Source organism: Moschus berezovskii, chromosome 2 (genome assembly GCF_049115385.1).
Source record: "Moschus berezovskii isolate FMDL1 chromosome 2, NW_MosBer_1.0, whole genome shotgun sequence".
Lineage (NCBI taxonomy): Eukaryota > Metazoa > Chordata > Mammalia > Artiodactyla > Moschidae > Moschus > Moschus berezovskii.
This window is the reverse complement of record NC_142461.1, coordinates 50,094,178-50,116,966: the sequence shown is the minus strand read 5'-3', so window position 1 is coordinate 50,116,966 and position 22,789 is coordinate 50,094,178. Positions and strand designations below refer to the sequence as shown.

Genomic DNA, 22,789 nt, shown 5'->3' with positions numbered 1-22,789 from the left:
GATTTGTAGTTAATTTCATTTCAAAGAACACACAGACATTGAAAAAATAGGTTTTTCCTGAACCTAATAATCTCAATTTTGGGGGCAATTTCTTCTTTCTGAAACAACATGAAAGTAAAGTTTAGGCCAGCTTTTGTCCAAATAATCATAATATCTGAATGGAATCTGAGGAGTTGTAGGGTGTTACTGAATTTGTTTATTTTGTAAAGTAAATTGATTATTTTCAAATTGTTTTACAGGATCCTGCAAACCAAAAATGTGGTGGAAGAAAGAAAACCGTGTCTTTCAGCAGCATGCCGTCAGAAAAGAAAATCAGCAGCGCGAGCGACTGCATCAGTTTCATGCAGGCTGGCTGTGAACTGAAGAAAGTACGGCCGAATTCTCGCATTTACAACCGGTTCTTCACTCTGGACACAGACCTGCAGGCTCTTCGCTGGGAACCTTCCAAGAAAGACCTCGAGAAAGCTAAGCTTGATATTTCTGCCATAAAAGAGATTCGACTAGGGAAGAACACAGAAACATTTAGAAACAATGGCCTTGCTGACCAGATTTGTGAGGATTGTGCCTTTTCCATACTCCATGGGGAAAACTACGAGTCTCTGGACTTAGTGGCCAATTCAGCGGACGTAGCAAACATCTGGGTGTCAGGGTTGCGGTATCTGGTTTCTCGAAGTAAGCAACCCCTCGATTTTATGGAGGGCAACCAGAACACACCAAGGTTCATGTGGTTGAAGACAGTGTTTGAAGCAGCAGACATCGATGGGAATGGAATTATGTTGGAAGACACCTCCGTAGAGTTAATAAAACAACTCAACCCTACCCTGAAGGAGTCCAAGATTAGGCTAAAATTTAAAGAAATCCAGAAGAGCAAAGAAAAACTGACAACTCGAGTGACAGAAGAGGAGTTTTGCGAAGCTTTTTGTGAACTTTGCACCAGGCCAGAGGTGTATTTCTTACTTGTGCAGATATCGAAAAACAAAGAATATTTGGATGCCAATGATCTCATGCTGTTTTTGGAAGCTGAGCAAGGAGTCACCCATATCACTGAGGACATGTGCTTAGACATTATTCGGAGATATGAGCTTTCCGAAGAAGGACGTCAGAAAGGGTTTCTTGCAATTGATGGCTTTACGCAGTATTTGTTGTCACCAGAATGTAACATTTTTGATCCTGAACAAAATAAGGTTGCCCAAGACATGACCCAGCCTTTATCTCACTATTACATCAATGCCTCTCACAACACCTATCTCATTGAAGACCAGTTCAGGGGGCCAGCTGATATTAACGGGTATGTTAGAGCTTTGAAAATGGGCTGTCGCAGCATTGAACTTGATGTAAATGATGGCTCAGACAACGAACCAATCCTTTGTAATCGAAACAACATGACAACACACCTTTCCTTTCGAAGTGTCATAGAGGTGATAAATAAATTTGCCTTTGTGGCTTCTGAATACCCACTCATTCTTTGCTTGGGGAATCACTGCTCCCTACCACAGCAGAAGGTAATGGTCCAACAGATGAAAAAGGTCTTTGGCAGTAAACTCTATACTGAAGCACCTTTGCTGTCAGAATCCTACCTCCCGTCACCAGAAAAATTAAAAAGAATGATCATTGTGAAAGGAAAGAAATTGCCTTCTGATACAGATGTTTTAGAAGGAGAAGTTACAGATGAAGATGAAGAAGCCGAAATGTCTCGAAGGATGTCAGTAGATTACAATGGTGAGCAGAAACAGATCTTGCTGTGTAGGGAGCTCTCTGACTTGGTATCTATCTGTAAATCTGTTCAGTACAGGGATTTTGAATTATCTATGAAAAGCCAAAACTATTGGGAAATTTGTTCATTTAGTGAAACAGAGGCCAGTCGAATTGCAAATGAATACCCAGAGGATTTTGTAAATTATAATAAGAAGTTCTTATCACGAATCTATCCAAGCGCCATGAGAATTGATTCCAGTAACCTGAATCCACAGGACTTTTGGAATTGTGGCTGTCAGATTGTGGCAATGAATTTTCAGACTCCAGGTCCGATGATGGACCTCCATACAGGCTGGTTTCTTCAGAATGGAGGCTGCGGTTATGTTCTAAGGCCATCTATCATGCGAGATGAAGTTTCTTACTTCAGTGCAAACACAAAGGGCATTGTACCTGGGGTATCTCCTCTAGTGCTGCATATTAAGATTATCAGTGGTCAAAACTTTCCAAAGCCCAAGGGAGCTTGTGCCAAAGGGGATGTCATAGATCCCTATGTGTGTATAGAGATACATGGAATTCCAGCAGACTGTTCAGAACAAAGAACTAAAACTGTACAACAAAACAGTGATAATCCTATTTTTGATGAGACATTTGAGTTTCAAGTGAACCTGCCTGAACTGGCCATGATCCGTTTTGTGGTTCTGGATGATGACTACATTGGGGATGAGTTTATAGGGCAGTATACAATACCGTTTGAATGTTTGCAGCCTGGATATCGGCATGTTCCCCTCCGTTCCTTTGTGGGTGACATCATGGAGCATGTAACTCTTTTTGTCCACATAGCAATAACTAATAGAAGTGGAGGAGGAAAGCCACAGAAGCGCAGCCTTTCAGTGAGAATGGGGAAGAAAGTTCGGGAGTGTACCATGCTCAGGAATATTGGTCTTAAAACCATAGATGACATCTTTAAGATAGCAGTTCATCCCTTACGAGAAGCCATAGATATGAGAGAAAATATGCAGGTAGGAAACGTCCCATACTGTTCTTCCCTGCCCCTCCTTCTTCTGATCTTTCTCTCACCAGTGAACGTTGAACGTTGTGTTTTTACTAATGATCTGATTCCTCAAAAAATTATCACAGAGGATGTGTAAACCCATATACTGCTGAATTAAGTTCAGTATTGCCTGTGATAAAATATATTTAAAAAACTTTTCTTGGAGTATAGTTGATTTACAATGTTGTTTTAGATTCAGATGTATAGCAAAGTGAATCAGTTATAAATATATGTATATCCATTCTTTTTTAGATCCTTTTCGTATATAGGCCATCAGAATATCAAGTAGAGTTCCCTGTGCTATTCAGTAGGTCCTTACTAGTTACCTATTTTATATATAGCAGCATGTAGTTAATTCCAGTCATCTAATTTAGCTCTCCCCCTTACTCCACCCTGTAACCATAAGTTTTTTCCCTACATTTGTAACTCTGTAAAACAGATATATTTTATGTTTCTAATTGTGAATGCTTTTTTAAATCTGGTCTGAACTAAATCAACTAATAGAGAATCAATGTAGCAAAATGTTTTATATATCCACTAAATGTCCTTCAGTTCAGTTCAATTCAGTTCAGTCACTCAGTTGTGTCCGACTCTCCGCACACAGAAAATTAATATATGGGAATATGTATTTGAAACAATTAAAAAAGAATATAAAATAGTATATGTGCATGTAATATGCAAAATTTTATATATACAGACACATGCATACTAATTATAAGTATAGATAAAAATATTTACAGATAAGAACATTGAAGGGTATTTAAAGCCATATAAAACATGTAATGCCTGGGTAGATTATTTTTTAGTTGTTTAAGTGTACAACAATAATAAATTATCTTCCATGAAACAAGCAAAAAACTAATAAACAAAACTCAGCACTTGACCTTGTTGAAAACTATTTAGTCGTTTCTTAGTGTTGTGCTTTAATTGAAAGGACATGGATTCTGGATTAAATTCTATCACTGTGTGATTTTTGAGCAAATTATTTCAGATATATGGTCATTAGTTTTCTCCTCATAAGATAAGAAAAATAGTAATAATTACATCATAGGATTATTATGAGAATTAAATGAGAGTGAATGTAAATTACCCAGTCTTAGCATGTAGGAATTCAATTCAGTTTTCTTGCCTTCATTAATACTTATAATCAGAGATGGCTGAAAACATTTTCTTTAATGCTATTTAGTATACTTATTCTAGGCTCATGTTACTGAGAAACAATCAAACAACATATGCTCGATAAGTTCCTACAAGGTACAAGGAGGTCTTGTTTGGCAGAAGTGGCAGCAGTCTATGTATGAGAGCAAAAAAGGAGAGGAATATTTTTCAATGCATTTTATTTGCCTTTAGTTAACATTTTTATAGTAACCACCAAAAATCCCTACATTCAAAATAGCAAACAAGCTTGAAGAGGTTAAGTAATTTTCCCAATATTGCATTTAATAAATGGGAATGTTGAGCTTTAAATACAGAATTAGCCACCACCAAAACCCAATAATCATTTATGATTCTCAGTCACCTAATGCGGAACAGCACACCATGACTTGGTGAAAACTTTATTTTTACATTATTTCACAGAGAAATTCTGGAATGGGTTTAAAATCAATTTTAAATTGCTATAATGGAAAATACTATGTTACATAAAAATACTTAGATTGTAAACGTATGATTGGCAGTGGGTTGCCTTAACCACTATTATAAAAATAGGTTCCAAATATTAGCGTTATCTATCTGGCTTTTTCTGACATAATTCTGCAACCATTATAAACCCCTGTGTTAGATTAGTTAGTCATTTCTACACTTAAGTTTATATATTTGAAATAGATTTTGTACAATTCCATATAATTCTTGAAATATATCATTTGCATGTATTATATGTTTAAAATACATATTAAGGAGATTTGGCTATGGATAAAGTTTTTCTGTTAGCATAACATCTCATTTCAACATAAAGAGTTATTTAGAGCCTAATTAGTATAAAAATGAATGCCATCATTGTCACTAAATTCATGAGGCATGCTAGGTTAGGTATTGTTCATTGTTAATAGGCATAATTGCTATTTCAAATATTCTTTTAAATGCCTGTCACATGGACAAATGTAGCTTTACATAAAATGTGTTTTATGCACGTCTGTCAGGTGCATTTCTGATGGAGTGACAAAGGGATACCGTTGATGGTTATGTGAAAAGAGGGTGACGAGCAATAGCAGCCTGCTATCTTATGGGAAAAATCTCAAAGGAAATGCACTCCAATGTACAATCAGTGACATGCTTTTATGATCATCATGATATAGATTTAATAATATATTCATGATTATTCAATGTTAACTTGTATGCATTGTCCAGAATATTTCAGATATTCCAAAGCCCTGCTTTGAAAAGTACTGTGTAACTTTAGGTCATAATCTGCTTTGCTTTGCGGCATATTTGTAGCAGTTGTTAAAAGTTGGGAAAGATGAAATGTAATTGTGAATTAGCTCTGTGTGTTATCTCCATATATATTATAGTATTTCGGGTTGGTTATACTTCAGTTTGCTTCAAATTACATATGTGTTTAAGGGTATACTTCTAGTGAATGTACTTTTGTGTACTGGAAGTGCTCAGGATGGTGTCCTGTGGTCAGAAGTGTAATTCTATGTTTTCTCCCACACAGAATGCCATAGTGTCTGTTAAGGAATTGTGTGGACTTCCTCCAATTGCCAGTCTGAAGCAGTGCCTGTTGACCCTGTCTTCTCGGCTCATCACCAGTGACAATACTCCCTCCGTCTCTCTTGTGATGAAAGACAGCTTTCCTTATCTAGAGCCTCTGGGGGCAATTCCAGATATGCAGAAAAAGATGCTAGCTGCTTATGATCTGGTAGGAAAGTGTTACTCTCTGTTTCTTGTCTGTGTGGGAGGAAATCATATTGCAGGGCCTCTTTTATGAAACTTCAGTGAGTAACACAGAGTGACTGCCTTTAAAACCTTGACTGGGGGTGCCAAGCAGAAGTGGCCCACTCAGCTCCACCTAAGCCCCAGTAGAGCTTAGGTGCTGAGACAATGTTTTGAACCCAGAGCTCCATGGATTAAAACTGGAAAATCTCTGCTTTAGCAAAGAATAAATTTTGACTAAGAGCTCAAAAGTATACATAATTTCTCATTATCTAAATAACTTTAGCCTGCAAAATAACCATTTAATCGCATGCCTGGAAGAAGTAAAATTATGCCTCAGTACTGCCTTATGATGGTTGAGACAAAATAATTCTCTGGAATTTATATTTCTAGGCTAATACTGTTATCTGATTTTTCAGAATATATAATGGAATTTAAATATCAAGTAAATTTAAGAATAATGATATTTTTGCAAATCCTAACTCCATAATAAAATTAAGACCAAATGAAGAATTGGAAAAATTTGTGACAGGTGCACCAGATGAAGTGTAAATAATCTTAAAATAGAAATAGCATTTAAAAATCAATAAGAAAAAATGAGAAAAAAAAATCTTGTATCAGTCAGGGTTAAGTTCAGCTTCTCAAAACTAAAAATGCAAACCAATCATGCTTTAAAACTACAGTCTCTCACATAAAACTCTCACAGCCATTCAGGGTGACATTTCTATAAAATTCTTAGGAACTTAGGCTCCCTCTAGTTTTCTGCTCCATCATCTCTAGACCATCCTCAGGGCCCAAAATGGCTGTTGAAGCTCCAGCCATAATATCTGCATTCGAACCATCAGGAATGATGAAGAGGAAAAAGAGGGCACTATTCTTTCCCTTTAAGGACATGAAAAAATGTACATCACATTTTATTTCATCAACTGGGAGGTGACACTTCGACACATATACCTGCAAATGAGAGTGGGAAATATCTTTGTTTATTTTTTAATTTTTAAAATATTATTTAGTTAATTTATTTATGACTAGACCGGGTCTTCATTGCAGGGTGGGCTTTTCTCTAGTTGCAGCGTACAGGCTGCTCATTGTGATGGCTTTTCTTGTTGCACAGCATGGGTTCTAGGGTGCACGGGCTTCAGTAGTTGCGGCACTTGGGCTCAGTAGTTGTGGCTCCCTGACTCTAGAGCATAGGTTCAATAGGTGTGGTGCCTGGGCTCAGTTGCTCTGCAGCATGTGGGATCTTCTTGAATCAGGGATTGAACCCAATGTCTCTGGAATTAGCAGGGTTGTTTTTTTTGTTTTTTTTTTTTTTACCAGTGAGCCACCAGGGAAACCCAGAAATATCTTTATTTTAAAGGGCTATGTGCTCAACTAAAAATAATTTCTTCTGTTACTAAAAAATAGAGAATAGATGTTAGGGGACAAGTAGTCTTTGCTTCAGAGGTGAACAGGCAATTTATGTATCTCCGCTCCCTCAAAAATAATGAAAATTTAAAAACATGCTGTGCTCTGTGCTAAGTTGTGTCCGACTCTTTGCCACCTTACGGACTGTAGCCCACCAGGCTCCTCTGTCTATGGGGATTCTCCAGGCAAGAATATTGGAGTGAGTTGCCATGCCCTTCTCCAGGGGATCTCCCCTACCAGGGATCAAACTGAAGCTCTTATGTCTCCTGCATTGACAGGCAGGTTCATTACCACCTGGGAAGCCCCCAAAACATGTTTAACACTAAAATCAGTTTTAAATTTAAGATATTAAAGAAATTTAATGAGATACTTCTCCTCTCCATCAAGGTGGCAACTTTTTTCTTTTTAAAATAGTACCTCTTAAGTACATGAATACTATCATCCATCTACCTCTAGTGGGAAGATAAATTGGTAAATTTGGGGGGGATTTGGCAAAATAATTTAAAATGATTATCCTATTTGATCCATGTATTTCATATCCAGGGATTACTCTAAGCCAACAGATGTGTACATAAACATCTGTGGTTAATAATGTCAACATAGAGGGATAAGTGGGACTTCCCTTGCGGCTCAGCTGATAAAGAATCCGCCTGCAATGAGGAAGACCTGGATTCAATCCCTGGGTTGGGAAGGTACTCTGGAGAAGGAAAAGGCTACCCATGCCAGTATTCTGGCCTGGAGAATTCCATGGACCATATAGTCCATGGGGTTGCAAAGAGTCGGATGTGATTGAGTGACTTTAACTTCACTTCAGAGGGATAAGTTAAATAAAATATAGTAAGCCATATTATGGACTGCCTTAAAACCATTAAAATTGTGTTAGAAGAATATTTGATGATGTGAAGACCTCCTCATAGTATGTTTTGTGAGAGAGTCTGGTTGCAAAAAAATATACATTATAGCATTTAAATTGTATTTGTATGAATATACATCAAAAATGTTAGCAGGGTATTGGTAGTGATTATTTTTAAATAACGAGAATGAGTTTTATTTTCTTGCACATGCTTTTCTATGTTTTTTCTGTATTTACCAAGCTCTGAACAATGAACCTAACTTTCATAATTGAATAAAAATAGATGTTAAGGAAGAAAATGATACTATTTTATCATTCAAAAACAACTAGAAGAAAAGAGGACACGAATAGATGGAGAAATATACCGTGTTCGTGGATTGGAAGAATAAATATTGTAAAAATGAGTATACTACCCAAAGTAATTTATACATTCAGTGCAATCCCTATCAAGCTACCAACAATATTTTTCACAGAACTAGAACAAATAATCTCACAATTTGTATGGAAATACAAAAAACCTCGAATAGCCAAAGCAATCTTGAGGAAGAAGAATGAAACTGGGGGAATTAACCTGCCGGACTTCAGGCTCTATTACAAAGCCACAGTCATCAAGACAGTATGGTACTGGCATAAAGACAGAAATATAGATCAATGGAACAAAATAGAAAGCCCAGAGATAAACCCACGCTCCTATGGACACCTTATCTTCGACAAAGGAGGCAAGAATATAAAATGGAGAAAAGACAGTCTCTTTAACAAGTGGTGCTGGGAAAACTGGTCAGCCACTTGTAAAAGAATGAAACTAGAACACTTCCTAACACCATACACCAAAATAAACTCAAAATGGATTAAAGATCTAAATGTAAGACCAGAAACTATAAAACTCCTAGAGGAGAACGTAGGCAAAACACTCTCCGACATAAATCACAGCAGGATCCTCCCAGAATATCGGAAATAAAAGCAAAAATAAACAAATGGGACCTAATTAAAATCAAAAGCTTCTGCACAGCAAAGGAAACTCTAAGCAAGGTGAGAAGACAGCCTTCAGAATGGGAGAAAATAATAGCAAATGAAGCAACTGATAAAGGATTAATCTCCAAATTATACAAGCAGCTCCTGCAGCTTAATTCCAGAAAACTAAGTGACCCAGTCAAAAAATGGGCCAAAGAACTAAACAGACATTTCTCCAAAGAAGACATAAAGATGGCTAATAAACACATGAAAAAATGCTCAACATCCCTCATCATCAGAGAAATGCAAATCAAAACCACAATGAGATACCATTTCACACCAGTCAGAATGGCTGCTATCCAAAAGTCTACATGCAATAAGTGCTGGAGAGGGTGTGGAGAGAAGGGAACCCTCTTACACTGTTGGTGGGAATGCAAACTAGTACAGCCACTATGGAGAACAGTGTGGAGATTCCTCAGAAAACTGGAAATAGAACTGCCATATGATCCAGCGATCGCACTCCTGGGCATACACACCGAGGAAACCAGAATTGAAAGAGACACATGTACTCCAATGTTCATTGCAGCACTGTTTATAATAGCCAGGACATGGAAGCAACCTAGATGTCCATCTGCAGATGAATGGATAAGAAAGCTTTGGTACATATACACAATGGAGTATTTCTCAGCCATCAGAAAGAATGCATTTGAATCAGTTTTAATGAGGTGGATGAAATTGGAGCCAATTATACAGAGTGAAGTAAGCCAGAAAGAAGAACATCAATACCGTATATTAACGCATATATATGGAATTTAGAAAAATGGTAACCTGAACCCTGTATAAGAGACTGCAAAAGAGACATAGGCATTTAGAACAGTCTTTGGGACTCTGTGGGAGAGGGTGAAGGTGGAATGATTGGGGAGAATGGAATTGTAGCATGTATATTATCATAAGTGACCAGTCCAGGTTCGACGCATAAATTTTCCTCTGTTCAAAAAAAAAAAAGAAAAAAAAAAAAACAACTAGAAGAGAGATATTGGGAATAAATACCCTACACTTGAAAAAGAAAAGCCTACAGAGTATATTCTGCTTATGAATGATCATATCTCTTACAAACTGTACTTCATGGTTGTTGGGGAAGAAGTTTGCTTGTTACCTAAATCTCGTTTTTCATGAAATAATTTTTTTTATCATAATAGTAGGGACTGAAAGCTATTCAGTGAATAGGTATAGTTGCCATATAAGAGGTGACATTAGGGTACCTGTTGCCATAGAGACAGACAGTGGAAGCACTTATTGCTCCAATTCCCTTTGTAAGCTAAGAAAGAAAAATCACTTACTGAGAGGGGACCCTGGTTCCCTGGAGCTGGGCCTGTGATAAGCAGTAAAGCACCTGGACTGTGGTTCAGTTCAGTTCAGTCACTCAGTCGTGTCCGACTCTTTGCTACCCCATGAATCACAGCACGCCAGGCCTCCCTGTCCATCACCAACTCCTGGAGTTCACCCAAACTCATGTCCATCGAGTTGGTGATGCCATCCAGTCATCTCATTCTTTGTTGTCCCCTTCTCCTCCTGCCCCCGATCCCTCCCAGCATCAGAGTCTTTTCCAGTGAGTCAACTCTTCGCATGAGGTGGCCAAAGTATTGGAGCTTCAGCTTTAGCATCAGTCCTTCCAATGAACACCCAGGACTGATCTCTTTTAGAATGGACTGGTTGGATCTTCTTGCAGTCCAAGGGACTCTCAAAAGTCTTCTCCAACACCACAGTTCAAAAGCATCAATTCTTTGGCGATCAGCTTTCTTCACAGTCCAACTCTCACATCCATACATGATCACACGGACTGTGGTTAGCCAGTCTTAATTTCATATCTCCAAGTGTCCCATGGTATTGGAACCATGCCTGCTGGGCGAATCTCATTCATATTTTTAAAATGTAGTTTCTAATTGTAGGTACACCATGGTTTTCCAAAGTTTAAAATAAAAGACTATAGTGGAAAACAGAAATACTTCTTTTTAATGTAATTTTATTTTTTGGCTATGCTATGCAGCTTGTGGGATCTTAGTTCCCTGACTAAGGACTGAATCCCGGCCCTGGGCAGTGAAAGTGTCATGTATGTCCTAACTACTGGAACTACCAGAGAATTCCCATGGAAAACAGAACTACTTCTAATGATGTGTTCATTTATAGTTCCCTTTGGAAAAGATTTTTCGTTTTGGTAGGGAGTTGAGAGTAAATATACCTATAACTAGCATAGGCTGTCTGTAACATGTAAGTGTTGGTCACTCAGTCGTATCCGACTCTTTGTGACCCCCATGGATTGTAGCCTGCCAGGCTCCTCTGTCCATGGAACTCTCCAGGCAAGAAGTGGATAGCCATTCCCTTCTTCAGTGGATCTTCCTGACTCAGGGATTGAACCTGGGTCTTCTCCATTGAAGGCAGAGTCTTTACCATCTGACCTTGCTGCTGCTACTGCTGCTGCTGCTGCTGCTAAGTCACTTCAGTCATGTCCGACTCTGTGTGACCCCATAGACGGAAGCCCACCAGGCTCCCCCGTCCCTGGGATTCTCCAGGCAAGAACACTGGAGTGGGTTGCCATTTCCTTCTCCATTTCCTTCTGACCTTACCAAGTGTTAAACTTGGCCAATTGTGGACATGACCAAAAATACTGTTGATGTCTCAGTTGGTTATTTCTTTAAGGGGGTGCTGTAGATATGGGCCAGACACATGCCATGATGATCTCATAAACCATTTTTACTTTAGGATTTGCATTGTATAGGTTGACATCTTTAGTACTCTTGTGTATCCATCTTAGTATTTATTTTAAGACAAGTGTCTTTTAAGATACTCTGCAGATCCAGTATCATTTAAAAGCATAAATCAGATCATATCACTTTCTTGGTTCCAGGGGCTTCCTGTGAAAACAGAACTAAAACTCCTTACTGTGGCTTACAGGGCTATTTATGACCTGCCTTGCCTTCCCTTCTCACTTGCTGCTCCCAGCCTCACCTCCATACACTCTCTTCTGTTCACTTCACTCAGCCCTGTGTGCTTGCTTTCTTCAGTCAGACTCAGCTTGCTCCTGTATCCAGGCCATTTTACTTGCAGTTCTCTCTCCCTGGAATGTTCTTCTCTTAGGTTGCTTCTTATCTCTTAATTCTTAGCTCAAGTGTCATATCCTCAGAGAAAAGTGAAAGTGAAAGTTATTCAGTCATGTCCAACTCTTTGCGACCGCATGGACTATACAGTCCTTGGAATTCTCCAGGTGGGAACACTGGAGTGGGTAGCCTTTCCCTTCTCCAGGGGATCATCCTAACCCAGGGATCGAACCCAGGTCTCCCGCTTCCCTCACCGCTGTCTCCAGCTGTCACTCTATCACATAACCCTATTTGACTTCCATTATCTTATTCAGCAGTATTGAAAAATGCTTGACTTTTGGTTTAATTTCTGTCCTTTTCCTTTTACTCTCGATTTGATTATATATTCCAAAAGGGCAGAGAATCTGTCTGCCTTGCTTATTGTTGGTAACTCTAGCATCTAAAGCACTGCTGACACATAGTATGTTATCAATTAATGTCAGTTGAATAAAATGTAAATGAATTCATGTATATAATTGGTGAAATAACGTAGTTCCCATACTATCTCTGAATGTGTTTTATGGAAAACCTTTAAATCCCCTGTGTTTTATCTCTATGATACTACCCTAGCCAAATTGCTCCCTGCCTTACGCATATAGTTGGAAACCTATAGACTAAGGCAAAGGGCTTTGCAGGTGGCCCAGTGGTAAAGAATCCACTTTCAATGCAGGAGATACAGGTTCGTTTCCTGGGTCAGGAAGATCCCCTGGAGAAGGACTTGGCAACCCACTCCAGTATGCTTGCCTGGAAAATTCCATAGTATCTTGGCAGGCTACAGTCCATGGGATTGCAAACAGTCAGACACTCTGAGCGCACGTGCACACACACACACACACACACACACACGCATGGGCAGACAGACACACACACACACAGACACACAGACTAAGGCAAAACTATGGAGACAAGAAAAAGATCAGTAGCTTCAAGGGCTGGGGGCAGGATAGGGTGAGGGAGGGATGAATAGGTGGATCACAGGGCATTTTTAGGACAGTGCAACTATTCTGCATAACAATATAATAGTGGATTGCACCATTATACATTAGTCAAAACCCACAGAATGTAAAACACAAAGAGTTAACCCCAATGTGAACTGTGAACTGTAGTTGATAATAAAGTATCAGTATTGGCACATCAATTGTAGTAAATGTACCACACTAATGCAAGATGTTAACAGTGGGGAAAACTGGGGGTGAGGTGGAGTGAGAGGGTTCATGGGAACTCTCTGTACTTGGTGCTCAACTTTGATGCAAGCCGAAAACTTCTAAAAATAAAGCCTAAAAAGCCCCCCACAGACTATTAATAAAAACTTATTTGGATGACTAGCGCAAAAGACAAATCTAGGGTTTATTGCCTAGTAGTGGCAGCAGCAGTGGTAGTGGTAGGGGGCAGGTATTCCAAAATGAACAGCTTGTGTGTTCAACTTAGACTTAAGTTGCTTAAAAATATCTCAAAAATGGTAATAAACTGTACGTGCTCAGTCAGTCATGTCTGTCTCTTTGCAACCTCAAGGACTGTAGCCCACCAGGCTCTTCTGTCTGTGGGATTCTCCAAGCATGAATACTGGAGTGGGTTGCCGTTTCCTCCTTCAGGGGACCTTCCTAACCCAGGGATTGAACCTGAGTCTCCTGTGTTGGCAGGTGGATTCTTTACCACTAGTGTACCTGGGAAGCCCTGCTGTATAGATGCCATCTAAGAGGAAATTTTGTAACCACTAAAAAAATACAGATTATATTTAGAATAGAAAAACAACCTGAAATCATTTCTAAACAGATATAAACGTTTGGCTTATTTCAGTATCAAAAGAAACAAATCAGGCAGCCAGGTACCCTACATTTATTGAAAGTCAACCCAAATGCATCAAAGTCTACTACTTATCATCAGGAAATAAAGCCAAAATACTCTCAAAAACATTGACCTTGAGCTCATCTGCACAATTTTTTCCCCAAAATTTGGCTTTTCCCTAATGACCTGAGATGGTCCTATTCCTTACTGAACATTGGTTAATTTAATATTTGGAAATATTTCCTCTTGAGGGTTTTAGAAATTCATCCTTAAAAGTCACCTTATATTGCTATTAAAATTATATTATAGCATATGTGTTCGTATCAAGGAATCAAAAGCCAAATATATCCATAATAGAGTGGGTTTATTTGCATGGCCTAATTTCAGAAGACACCCCATCCCCATTTCGTATCTTATTTAAGACATGTTTTCTACCTGCTCACTGGTACTTAAAATTTCAAAATTATAACCAATTCTTTGATTAAATGTTAAAACTTTAATCTCTTAAAATGCAAGAAAATCTTAGTAAGTAGTAACACATTGAGTTTTCAGTAATTTGTACCTTTGGATGAATTTAACATATCCTGTCATACAGGCAGTTTTTCACCCGGAGAAAAGAAGAGATCCTAATGACAGAGTGTTCCCCAAGTCTGCGTAAGGTAGGGGTGAGATTGCTCAAACAATTGCAATTTTACTTAAGAGCAGCCCTGTCTACAATCTCCCTCAGTGCTCTGAATAGGCATGTAGCTATGTAAATTCCTGGCTGATATTTAGGGCAACAAAAGTAGAGGTGACTTTCCTGATATCAAACACATGTCACAGCCAGAGGTGAGAAGTGACAGCCTCTGGAAAGCACTAAAGCAAACTGGGAACATTATTAATCAATAACTTAAGCAAGTAGAAGAGGCCCTAAATACTGAAGGTGGAACTGATGTCTCCTTCCCAGGCTAATGACACATGGAGGCGACTTGTGGTATCAGACTCCTTGCTGCATTGCCATTTTGGTGGCTCTGTATCATCATGACAAGTTTTCAGAAACTCCCAGAGCCTTAATTTAAAATCAGAATGTCATTTCTAACCGACTTGTCCCTTTATTGCACTGCTCTATGGGAGACTGGAGCTCTGGTCTCTGAAAGAGCAAATGTTAACTTCTCCACTCTGGACTTTCACGTTCTCTAAGAAAATATCACTGGTGTAGGTAATGTAGGTCATAGAGTCACTGCTAAGTCTCTTAAGGCTGTTAAAGCAGCAAAATTATGTTTTATAAATAAAAAGTAAGGAGTTTTTTCATTTAGGATTAATCTCAACCTTGGGGTTGTTAAAAAAAAAAAAAAGTTCCTGAAGGAGTTGGTTAGTGTCAGATCCAGGAATGGAGATATTTAATTTTATAAACATTTACTGAGTTAAGCCCACGGGCAAGTCACTGTGTTAATGCTTTGGGATTTACAGCAGGCGCTGTGCTCCGGTAGCTTACAGTCAGGGCAGGCGACCTGCTAAGGTCCAAACCATGCTTATGACTCTGTCCGTGGTGATCTGCTTATGTTCCTCATCATTTAACACAAGGTTGTAATGGTGTGTGATTACATTGGAAAGTACATTCAGTTTCAGTAAAACACTATCAGAGTTTCTTTGGATAGGTTTGACTTTTTCCCTTCTACAGTGGTGTTTTTATGCATGGACATTTTACATTATTTTAAAATACATCTTTAGCTTCAGCCCTAATATTTTCTACAGTTGACTACAGAGTATAAACCTAGGTATTTCAAAAACAAACAGTAGAAATTTAATAGGTCAAAAACTGTATTCATTTTTAATTCCCTAGGTATTCATTTGGCCTTTTCTGATCACTGCAAAAGATAACACCAAGTCAATGGTCCTCAGTTCCTCCAAGTGATTTTCAAATGCTCTTTCTCTATGTATATATTAACTCAAATAAGGTCTTTTTAGATTCAATAAACTTTTAAAGATTATTGAAGTATAGTTGATTTAAAATGTTGCATTAATTTCTGCTGTACAGCAGTGTGACTTTTTTATACACACATACATAAAAATTCTTTTTCATATTCTTTTCCATTATGGTTTGTCACAGGATAGTGAATACAGTCTCTTGTGCTTTACAGTAGGATCATGTTGTTCACCTGTCCTACACATAATAGTTTGCCTCTGCTAATCCTAAACTCCCAATCCTTCCCACCCCAACCCCACCTCTCACTTGGCAACCACAAATCTATTCTCTATATCTATGAGTCTGGTTTTGTTTTGTAAGTGTGCGTTAGTGTTAGACACTCAGGTGTGCCCAACTCTTTGGGACCCCATGGACTGTAGCCTGCCAGGCTCCTCTGTCAATGAAATTTTCCAGTCAAGAATACTGGAGTGAATAGCCATTTCCTCCTCCAGGGGATCTTCCTGACCCAGTGATCGAACTTGGGTCTCCCACATTGTGGGCAGAATCTTTGTTTCATATATACGTTCATTTGTGTCGTATTTTAGATGCCACATACAAGGGATATCATGTGATATTTGTCTTACTCTTTCTGACTGACTTTAGTATGATAATCTTTAGGTTCATCCATGTTGCTGCACATGACATTATTTCATTCTTTCAGTTCAGTTCAGTCGCTCAGTCGTGTCCGACTCTCCGCGACCCCATGAATCACAGCACGCCAGGCCTCCCTGTCCATCACCAACTCCTGGAGTTCATTCAAACTCATGTCCACAGAGTCGGTGATGCCATCCAGCCATCTCATTCTCCGTCATCCCCTTCTCCTCCCGTCCCCAACCTTTCCCAGCATCAGAGTCTTTTCCAGTGAGTCAACTCGTCGCATGAGGTGGCCAAAGTATTGCAGTTTCAGCTTTAGCATCAGTCCTTCCAATGAACACCCAGGATTGATCTCCTTTAGAATGGACTGGTTGGATCTCCTTGCAGTATAAGGGACTCTCAAGAGTCTTCTCCAACACCACAGTTCAAAAGCATTGATTCTTCGGCGATCAGCCTTCTTCACAGTCCAACTCTCACATCCATACATGACCACGGGAAAAACCATTGCCTTGACTAGACGGACCTTGGTTGGCAAAGTAATGTCTCTGCTTTTTAATCTGCTATCTAGGTTGGTCATAACTTTCCTTCCAAGGAGTAAGCGTCTTTTAATTTCATGGCTGCAATCAGCATCTGCAGTGATTTTGGAGCCCAAAAAAATAAAGCCTGACACTGTTTCCACTGTTTTTCCATCTATTTCCCATGAAGTGATGGGACCAGATGCCATGATCTTTGTTTTCTGAATGTTGAGCTTCAAACCAACCTTTTCACTCTCCTCTTTCACTTTCATCAAGAGGCTATTTCATTCTTTATGACTGGGTAATATTCCATTGTGTGTATGTTTGTGTATATATATGTACTTATGGGCTTCCTCAGTGGCTCAGTGGAGAAGGAAATGGTAACCCACTCCAGTATTCTTGCCTGGAGACTCCCAGGGTCAGGGAAGACTGGCAGGCTACAGTCCATGGTGTTGCAAGAGTCAGACACTACTTAGTGACTATACCACCAGTGGCTCAGGGCTTCCCGGGTGGCACTAGTGATAAAGAAGCAGCCTGCCAATGCAGGAGACATAAGAGACGTGGATTCGATCCCTGGGTTGGGAAGACCTCCTGGAGAAGGGCACAGCAACCCACTCCAGTATTCTTACCTAGAGAATTGCATGGACTAAGGAACCTGGGGGGTTAAGTTCAAGGGTCACAAAGAGTTGGACATGACTGAAGCAACTTAGCACACAGGCACGTGTGTGTGTGTGTGTGAGTGTATGTATACCACTTCTTTATCTATACATCTGTTGATGGATATTTAAGTTGTTTCCATGTCTTGGCTATCCAAGAAAGTTACAATTCAGTATCAGTGAAAGCTATTGCTTCTTTCCTTGCCATATTTCTCATGTGTATCCATTTCCTTACAGTGACACAGACAAGGTTCTCAACAGGCTCTCTCCTTCTACCACGTGAATTTTTTCAATAATTGAAAAAATTGCTGACTAGTTGACTAGGACTAGTTGACTAGTCCCCCAACTAATCCCCCACCTTCGTCTAATTCAGAAATGGGAATCAGTCAGTTCAGTCGCTCAATCATGTCCAACTCTTTGCGACCCCATGGACTGCAGCACGCCAGGCCTCCCTGTCCATCACCAACTCCCAGAGTTTACCCAAACTCATGTGCATTGAGTCAATGATGCCATCCAACCATCTCATCCGCTGTCGTCTCCTTCTCCTACTACCCTCAATCTTTCCCAAGATCAGGGTCTTTTCAAATGAGTCAGCTCTTCTCATCAGGTGGCCAAAGATTTGGAGTTTCAGCTTCAACATCAGTCCTTCCAATGAACACCCAGGACTGATCTCCTTTAGGATGAACTGGTTTGATCTTGCAGTCCAAGGGACTCTCAAGAGTCTTTTCCAATACTGCAGTTCAAAAGCATCAATTCTTTAGTGCTCAGCTTTCTTTATAGTCCAACTCTCACATCCATACATGATCACTAGAAAAATCATAGCCTTGACTAGACGGACCTTTGCTGCTAAGTCACTTCAGTTGTGTCCAACTCTGTGCAACCCCATAGATGGCAGCCCACCAGGCTCCCCCATCCCTGGGATTCTCCAGGCAAGAACACTGGAGTGGGTTGCCAGTTCCTTCTCCAATTCATGAAAGTGAAAAGTGAAAGTGAAGTCACTCAGTCATGCATGACTCTTAGCGACCCCATGGACTGCAGCCCACTAGGCTCCTCCGTCCATGGGATTGTCCAGGCAAGAGTACTGGAGTGGGGTGCCATTGACTTCTCTGAGATGGACCTTTGATAACAAGATAATGTCTCTACTTTTTAATATGCTGTCTAGGTTGCTCATAACTTTCCTTCTAAGGAGTAAGCGTCTTTTAATTTCATGGCTGCAATCACCATCTGCAGTGATTTTGGAGCCCAAGAAAATAAAGTTTGTCACTGTTTCCACTGTTTCCCCATCTATTTGCCATGAAGTGATGGGACCGGATGCCATGATCTTCGTTTTCTGAATGTTGAGTTTTAACCCAACTTTTTCACTCTCCTCTTTCACTTTCATCAAGAGGCTCTTTAGTTCCTCTTCACTTTCTACTGTAAGGGCGATGTCATCTGCCTATCTGATATTTGATATTTCTCCTGGCAATCTTGATTCTAGCTTGTGCTTCTTCCAGCCCAGCATTCCTCATGATGTACTCTGCATATAAGTTAAATAAGCAGGGTGACAATACACAGTCTTGATGTACTCCTTTTCCTATTTGGAACCAGTCTGTTGTTCCATGTCCAGTTCTAACTGTTGCTTCCTGACCTGCATACAGGTTTCTCAAGAGGCAGGTCTAGTGGTCTGGTATTCCCATCTCTTTCAGAATTTTCCACAGTTTATTGTGATCCACACAGTCAAAGACTTTGGCATAGTCAATAAAGCAGAAATAGATGTTTTTCCGGGACTCTCTTGCTTTTTCGATGATCCAGTGGATGTTGGCATTTGATCTCTGGTTCCTCTGCCTTTTCTAAAACCAGCTTGAACGTCTGGAAGTTCACAGTTCATGTATTGCTGAAGCCTGGCTTGGAGAATTTTGAACATTATTTAACTAGTGTGTGGGATGAGTGCAATTGTGCAATAGTTTGAGCATTCTTTGGTATTGTCTTTTTTTGGGAATGGAATGAAAACTGACCTTTTCCAGTCCTGTGGCCACTGCTGAGTTTTCTAAATTTGCTGGCATATTGAGTGCAGCACTTTCACAGCATCTTCTTTTAGGATTTGTAACAGCTATTCTTGAATTCCATCACCTCCACTACTTTTGTTCGTAGTGATGCTTCCTAAGGCCCACTTGACTTCACATTCCAGGATGTCTGACTCTAGGTGAGTGTGAGTGATCACACCATCATGATTATCTGGGTCGTGAAGATCTTTTTTGTACAGTTCTTCTGTGTATTCTTGCCACCTTTTCTTAATAGATTCTGCTTCTGTTAGGTCCATACCATTTCTGTCCTTTATTGAGCCTATCTTTGTATGAAATGTTCCCTTGGTATATCTAATTTTCTTGAAGAGATCTCTAGTCTTTCCCACTCTATTGTTTTCCTCTATTTCTTTGCATTGATTGCTGAGGAAGGCTTTCTTATCTCTGCTTGTTATTCTTTGGAACTCTGCATTCAGATTCTTATATCTTTTCTTTTCTCCTTTGCTTTTAGCTTCTCTTCTTTTCACACCTATTTGTAAGGCCTCCTCAGACAGCCATTTTGCTTTTGTGCATTTCTTTTCCATGGGGATGGTCTTGGTCCCTGTCTCCTGTATAAAAGTCACGAACCTCCGTCCATAGTTCATCAGGCACTCTATCAGATCTAGTCCCTTAAATCTATTTCTCACTTCCACTGTATAATCATAAGGGATTTGATTTAGGTCATACCTGAATGGTCTAGTGGTTTCCCCTACTTTCTTCAATTTAATTCTGAATTTGGCAATAAGGAGTTCATGATCTGAGCCACAGTCAGCTCCTGGTCTTGTTTTTGCTGACTGTATAGAGCTTCTCCATCTTTGGCTGCAAAGAATATAATCAATCTGATTTTGGTGTTGGCCATCTGGTGACATCCATGTGTAGAGTTTTCTCTTGTGTTGTTGGTAAAGCAATGGGGATAATCATCCTCAAATTCTATTTCTGATAAGCTTGAGAAGCCTTCATCCACCTGTGCTGCCTGTTTTGCTACCCTAATCTCCCATTTCCTTCTATTTGAACCCTTTCCTTCAGTCAGGCTATTTTATTTGCCAGGTATTTTTCATTTTCCTTCCTTTGTTTTTCTGTTATACTCTACCTCAAATGACTTCCTAGCCTTAATTCCTTCTGCATCAATCTAAGGCCAACCCTTTGTCCTAATCGCTTGCAAAACTGACTTTAAAAAAAGTTCATTTATTGATTTTACTCATGACATTCAACACGTGTAAACTATAAAGAACTTTAGTCGATTGTGTGCAAAATAGAGGTGAATAAATAGAGACATGGTTATCAGCACAAATAGCCATCGTGTGAAGCATGACAGCTCTTTGAGTCAAGAGAAATATAAGTAAAATGAGACAGGAGTGTGTATATTTGCCACTTGTAACAACACTTCTTTCGATGTATCATTTTGTCTATGTCTTTAGTCTTTTGATTTGTCAATTTAACAAAAAAACTTTGCACACATGTTACTATGCAAGTTGCTGGGGGAAAGAAATGGTATGAAGCAAAATTTCTGTCCTTGAAGAAGGGGAAATACTGATAGGAAGGCAAGATTTACACCTGAAAAGGGGAAGGAGCAGAAACACATGGTGTCCCGGCAGTGAAGCAGATGATTTTTTATGTCCCGAGATGGATGGAGTCTAAGCACCTTGAGTCCTTATGGTGGATTTTTCACAGTGCCTTGTAATATACCCCATCTATGACTTTTACCCTGTCTCAACCAGCGCTCAGCAGAATTTAATGAGCAAATGGTTTTGAAAGAAAAATAGTCTAACCTTTGTAAATTGTTTTCTTTAGATACCTGAATTTTTACTTTTTTTTATTGTTCTTACCTGTCTAATTTTCCATGCATAGTCAAGAAGTATTGCCTAACATATTTTGGTCCTTTTAAGTGTTTTAAATTAATCTGAACACTTCTGAGTAGTGTTTTAAGTATAGAAATCAGAGGTGGAAGAGTTGCCGGGAATTACAAGTGTAAAAAATGCAGCCAAAGCATTCTCCGAAGATGACTTCTGTGCTGAATAACATTAACATCAAAGTTGAAACTTTGCTATGAAAACAGCAACGGATTTTCTGAACATAAAATCAAAACAATCTAGAGAACAAAAGCCAAGAATTATTTAATCTTTTGCTTAGTTGTGTGATTTGGAGAGCAGTTGATTGTGTTAACATAGCTAGGAATCTAGCAAAGAGAGCCAATCACTATCTTTTATCACGCTTGGGGTAGAATCAATGTACAGGCTGGTATCACACTGAAGCCAAACTATGGATGCGATTAAATACATTTTCTGCTCTCAGTATTATCAGTATACGTTGAGCTGAAGAATGGGAAAAAGTTGTCAACAGCCCTCCAATGCAGCTTTAGTTTTAGTTATTGAAATCAATGTAAATTGAAATTAAGTCAAAAGTATTCTCCATCCATTGCTCTCTCTCGTTGTGAAGTTTGTGTAGAGCTTTGTATTAGTTTGCATTTTAAAAAGCGTGTTGGGTTGTGTAGTAATGAAACCCAGGGGGAAAAAAAAACATTGGCATGTGTTTAACCAGAGCTGGTTATTTGAAAACAAAATGTGTACTCGTTGCATTGAAACTGCTTACACTTGGGTGTGGCAATGTTTTCTATACATTTTCTATATATTGCAGGAATTGTCAGCATCTGAGGGTTAGTAGCATTTTCACTTGGTACCAAGGTCCCAAGGACACAGGGTATCAGAGATGTATCAATAAGCAAGTATTTCGGGGAGCTTCTTTGTGAAATATTGTGCATGAATCCTCAGGGTTTGCTTTGCATTCCTTAATACTCAAGTTCTTGAAGCAGTTTTAATTTAAAAGAGTGTAAGATGAAGAAAGCTGATCGCCGAAGAACTGATGCTTTTGAACTGTGGTGTTGGAGAAGACTCTTGAGAGTCCCTTGTACTGCAAGAAGATCCAACCAGTCCATTCTAAAGGAGATCAATACTGGGTGTTCATTGGAAGGACTGATGCTAAAGCTGAAACTGCAATACTTTGGCCACCTCACGCGACGAGTTGACTCACTGGAAAAGACTGATGCTGGGAAAGGTTGGGGGCGGGAGGAGAAGGGGACGACAGAGAATGAGATGGCTGGATGACATCACCGACTCTGTGGACATGAGTTTGAGTGTACTCTGGGAGTTGGTGATGGACAGGGAGGCCTGGCGTGCTGTGATTCATGGGGTCGCTGAGAGTCGGACACGACTGAGCGACTGAACTGAACTGAACTGAAGATTGTCAAATTGGTCTGAAAAATTCTGGAGAAGATTCATGAAGTTTAGTCACTAGGA

At 39.5% G+C, this 22,789-nt stretch overlaps 1 protein-coding gene across 2 annotated transcripts in view; it reads left to right on the top strand.

Moving 5' to 3' along the window:
* The window catches only part of PLCL1 (phospholipase C like 1 (inactive)), a 369,453-nt gene that overhangs the window by 290,946 nt on the left and 55,718 nt on the right, over nucleotides 1-22,789 (top strand). For both annotated transcript variants that reach the window (XM_055397811.2, XM_088828575.1), the window contains exons 2-3: nucleotides 240-2,714; nucleotides 5,400-5,603. In XM_055397811.2, the coding sequence (XP_055253786.1) occupies nucleotides 240-2,714; nucleotides 5,400-5,603 (2,679 nt within the window). The remainder of the gene's footprint in view (nucleotides 1-239; nucleotides 2,715-5,399; nucleotides 5,604-22,789) is intronic.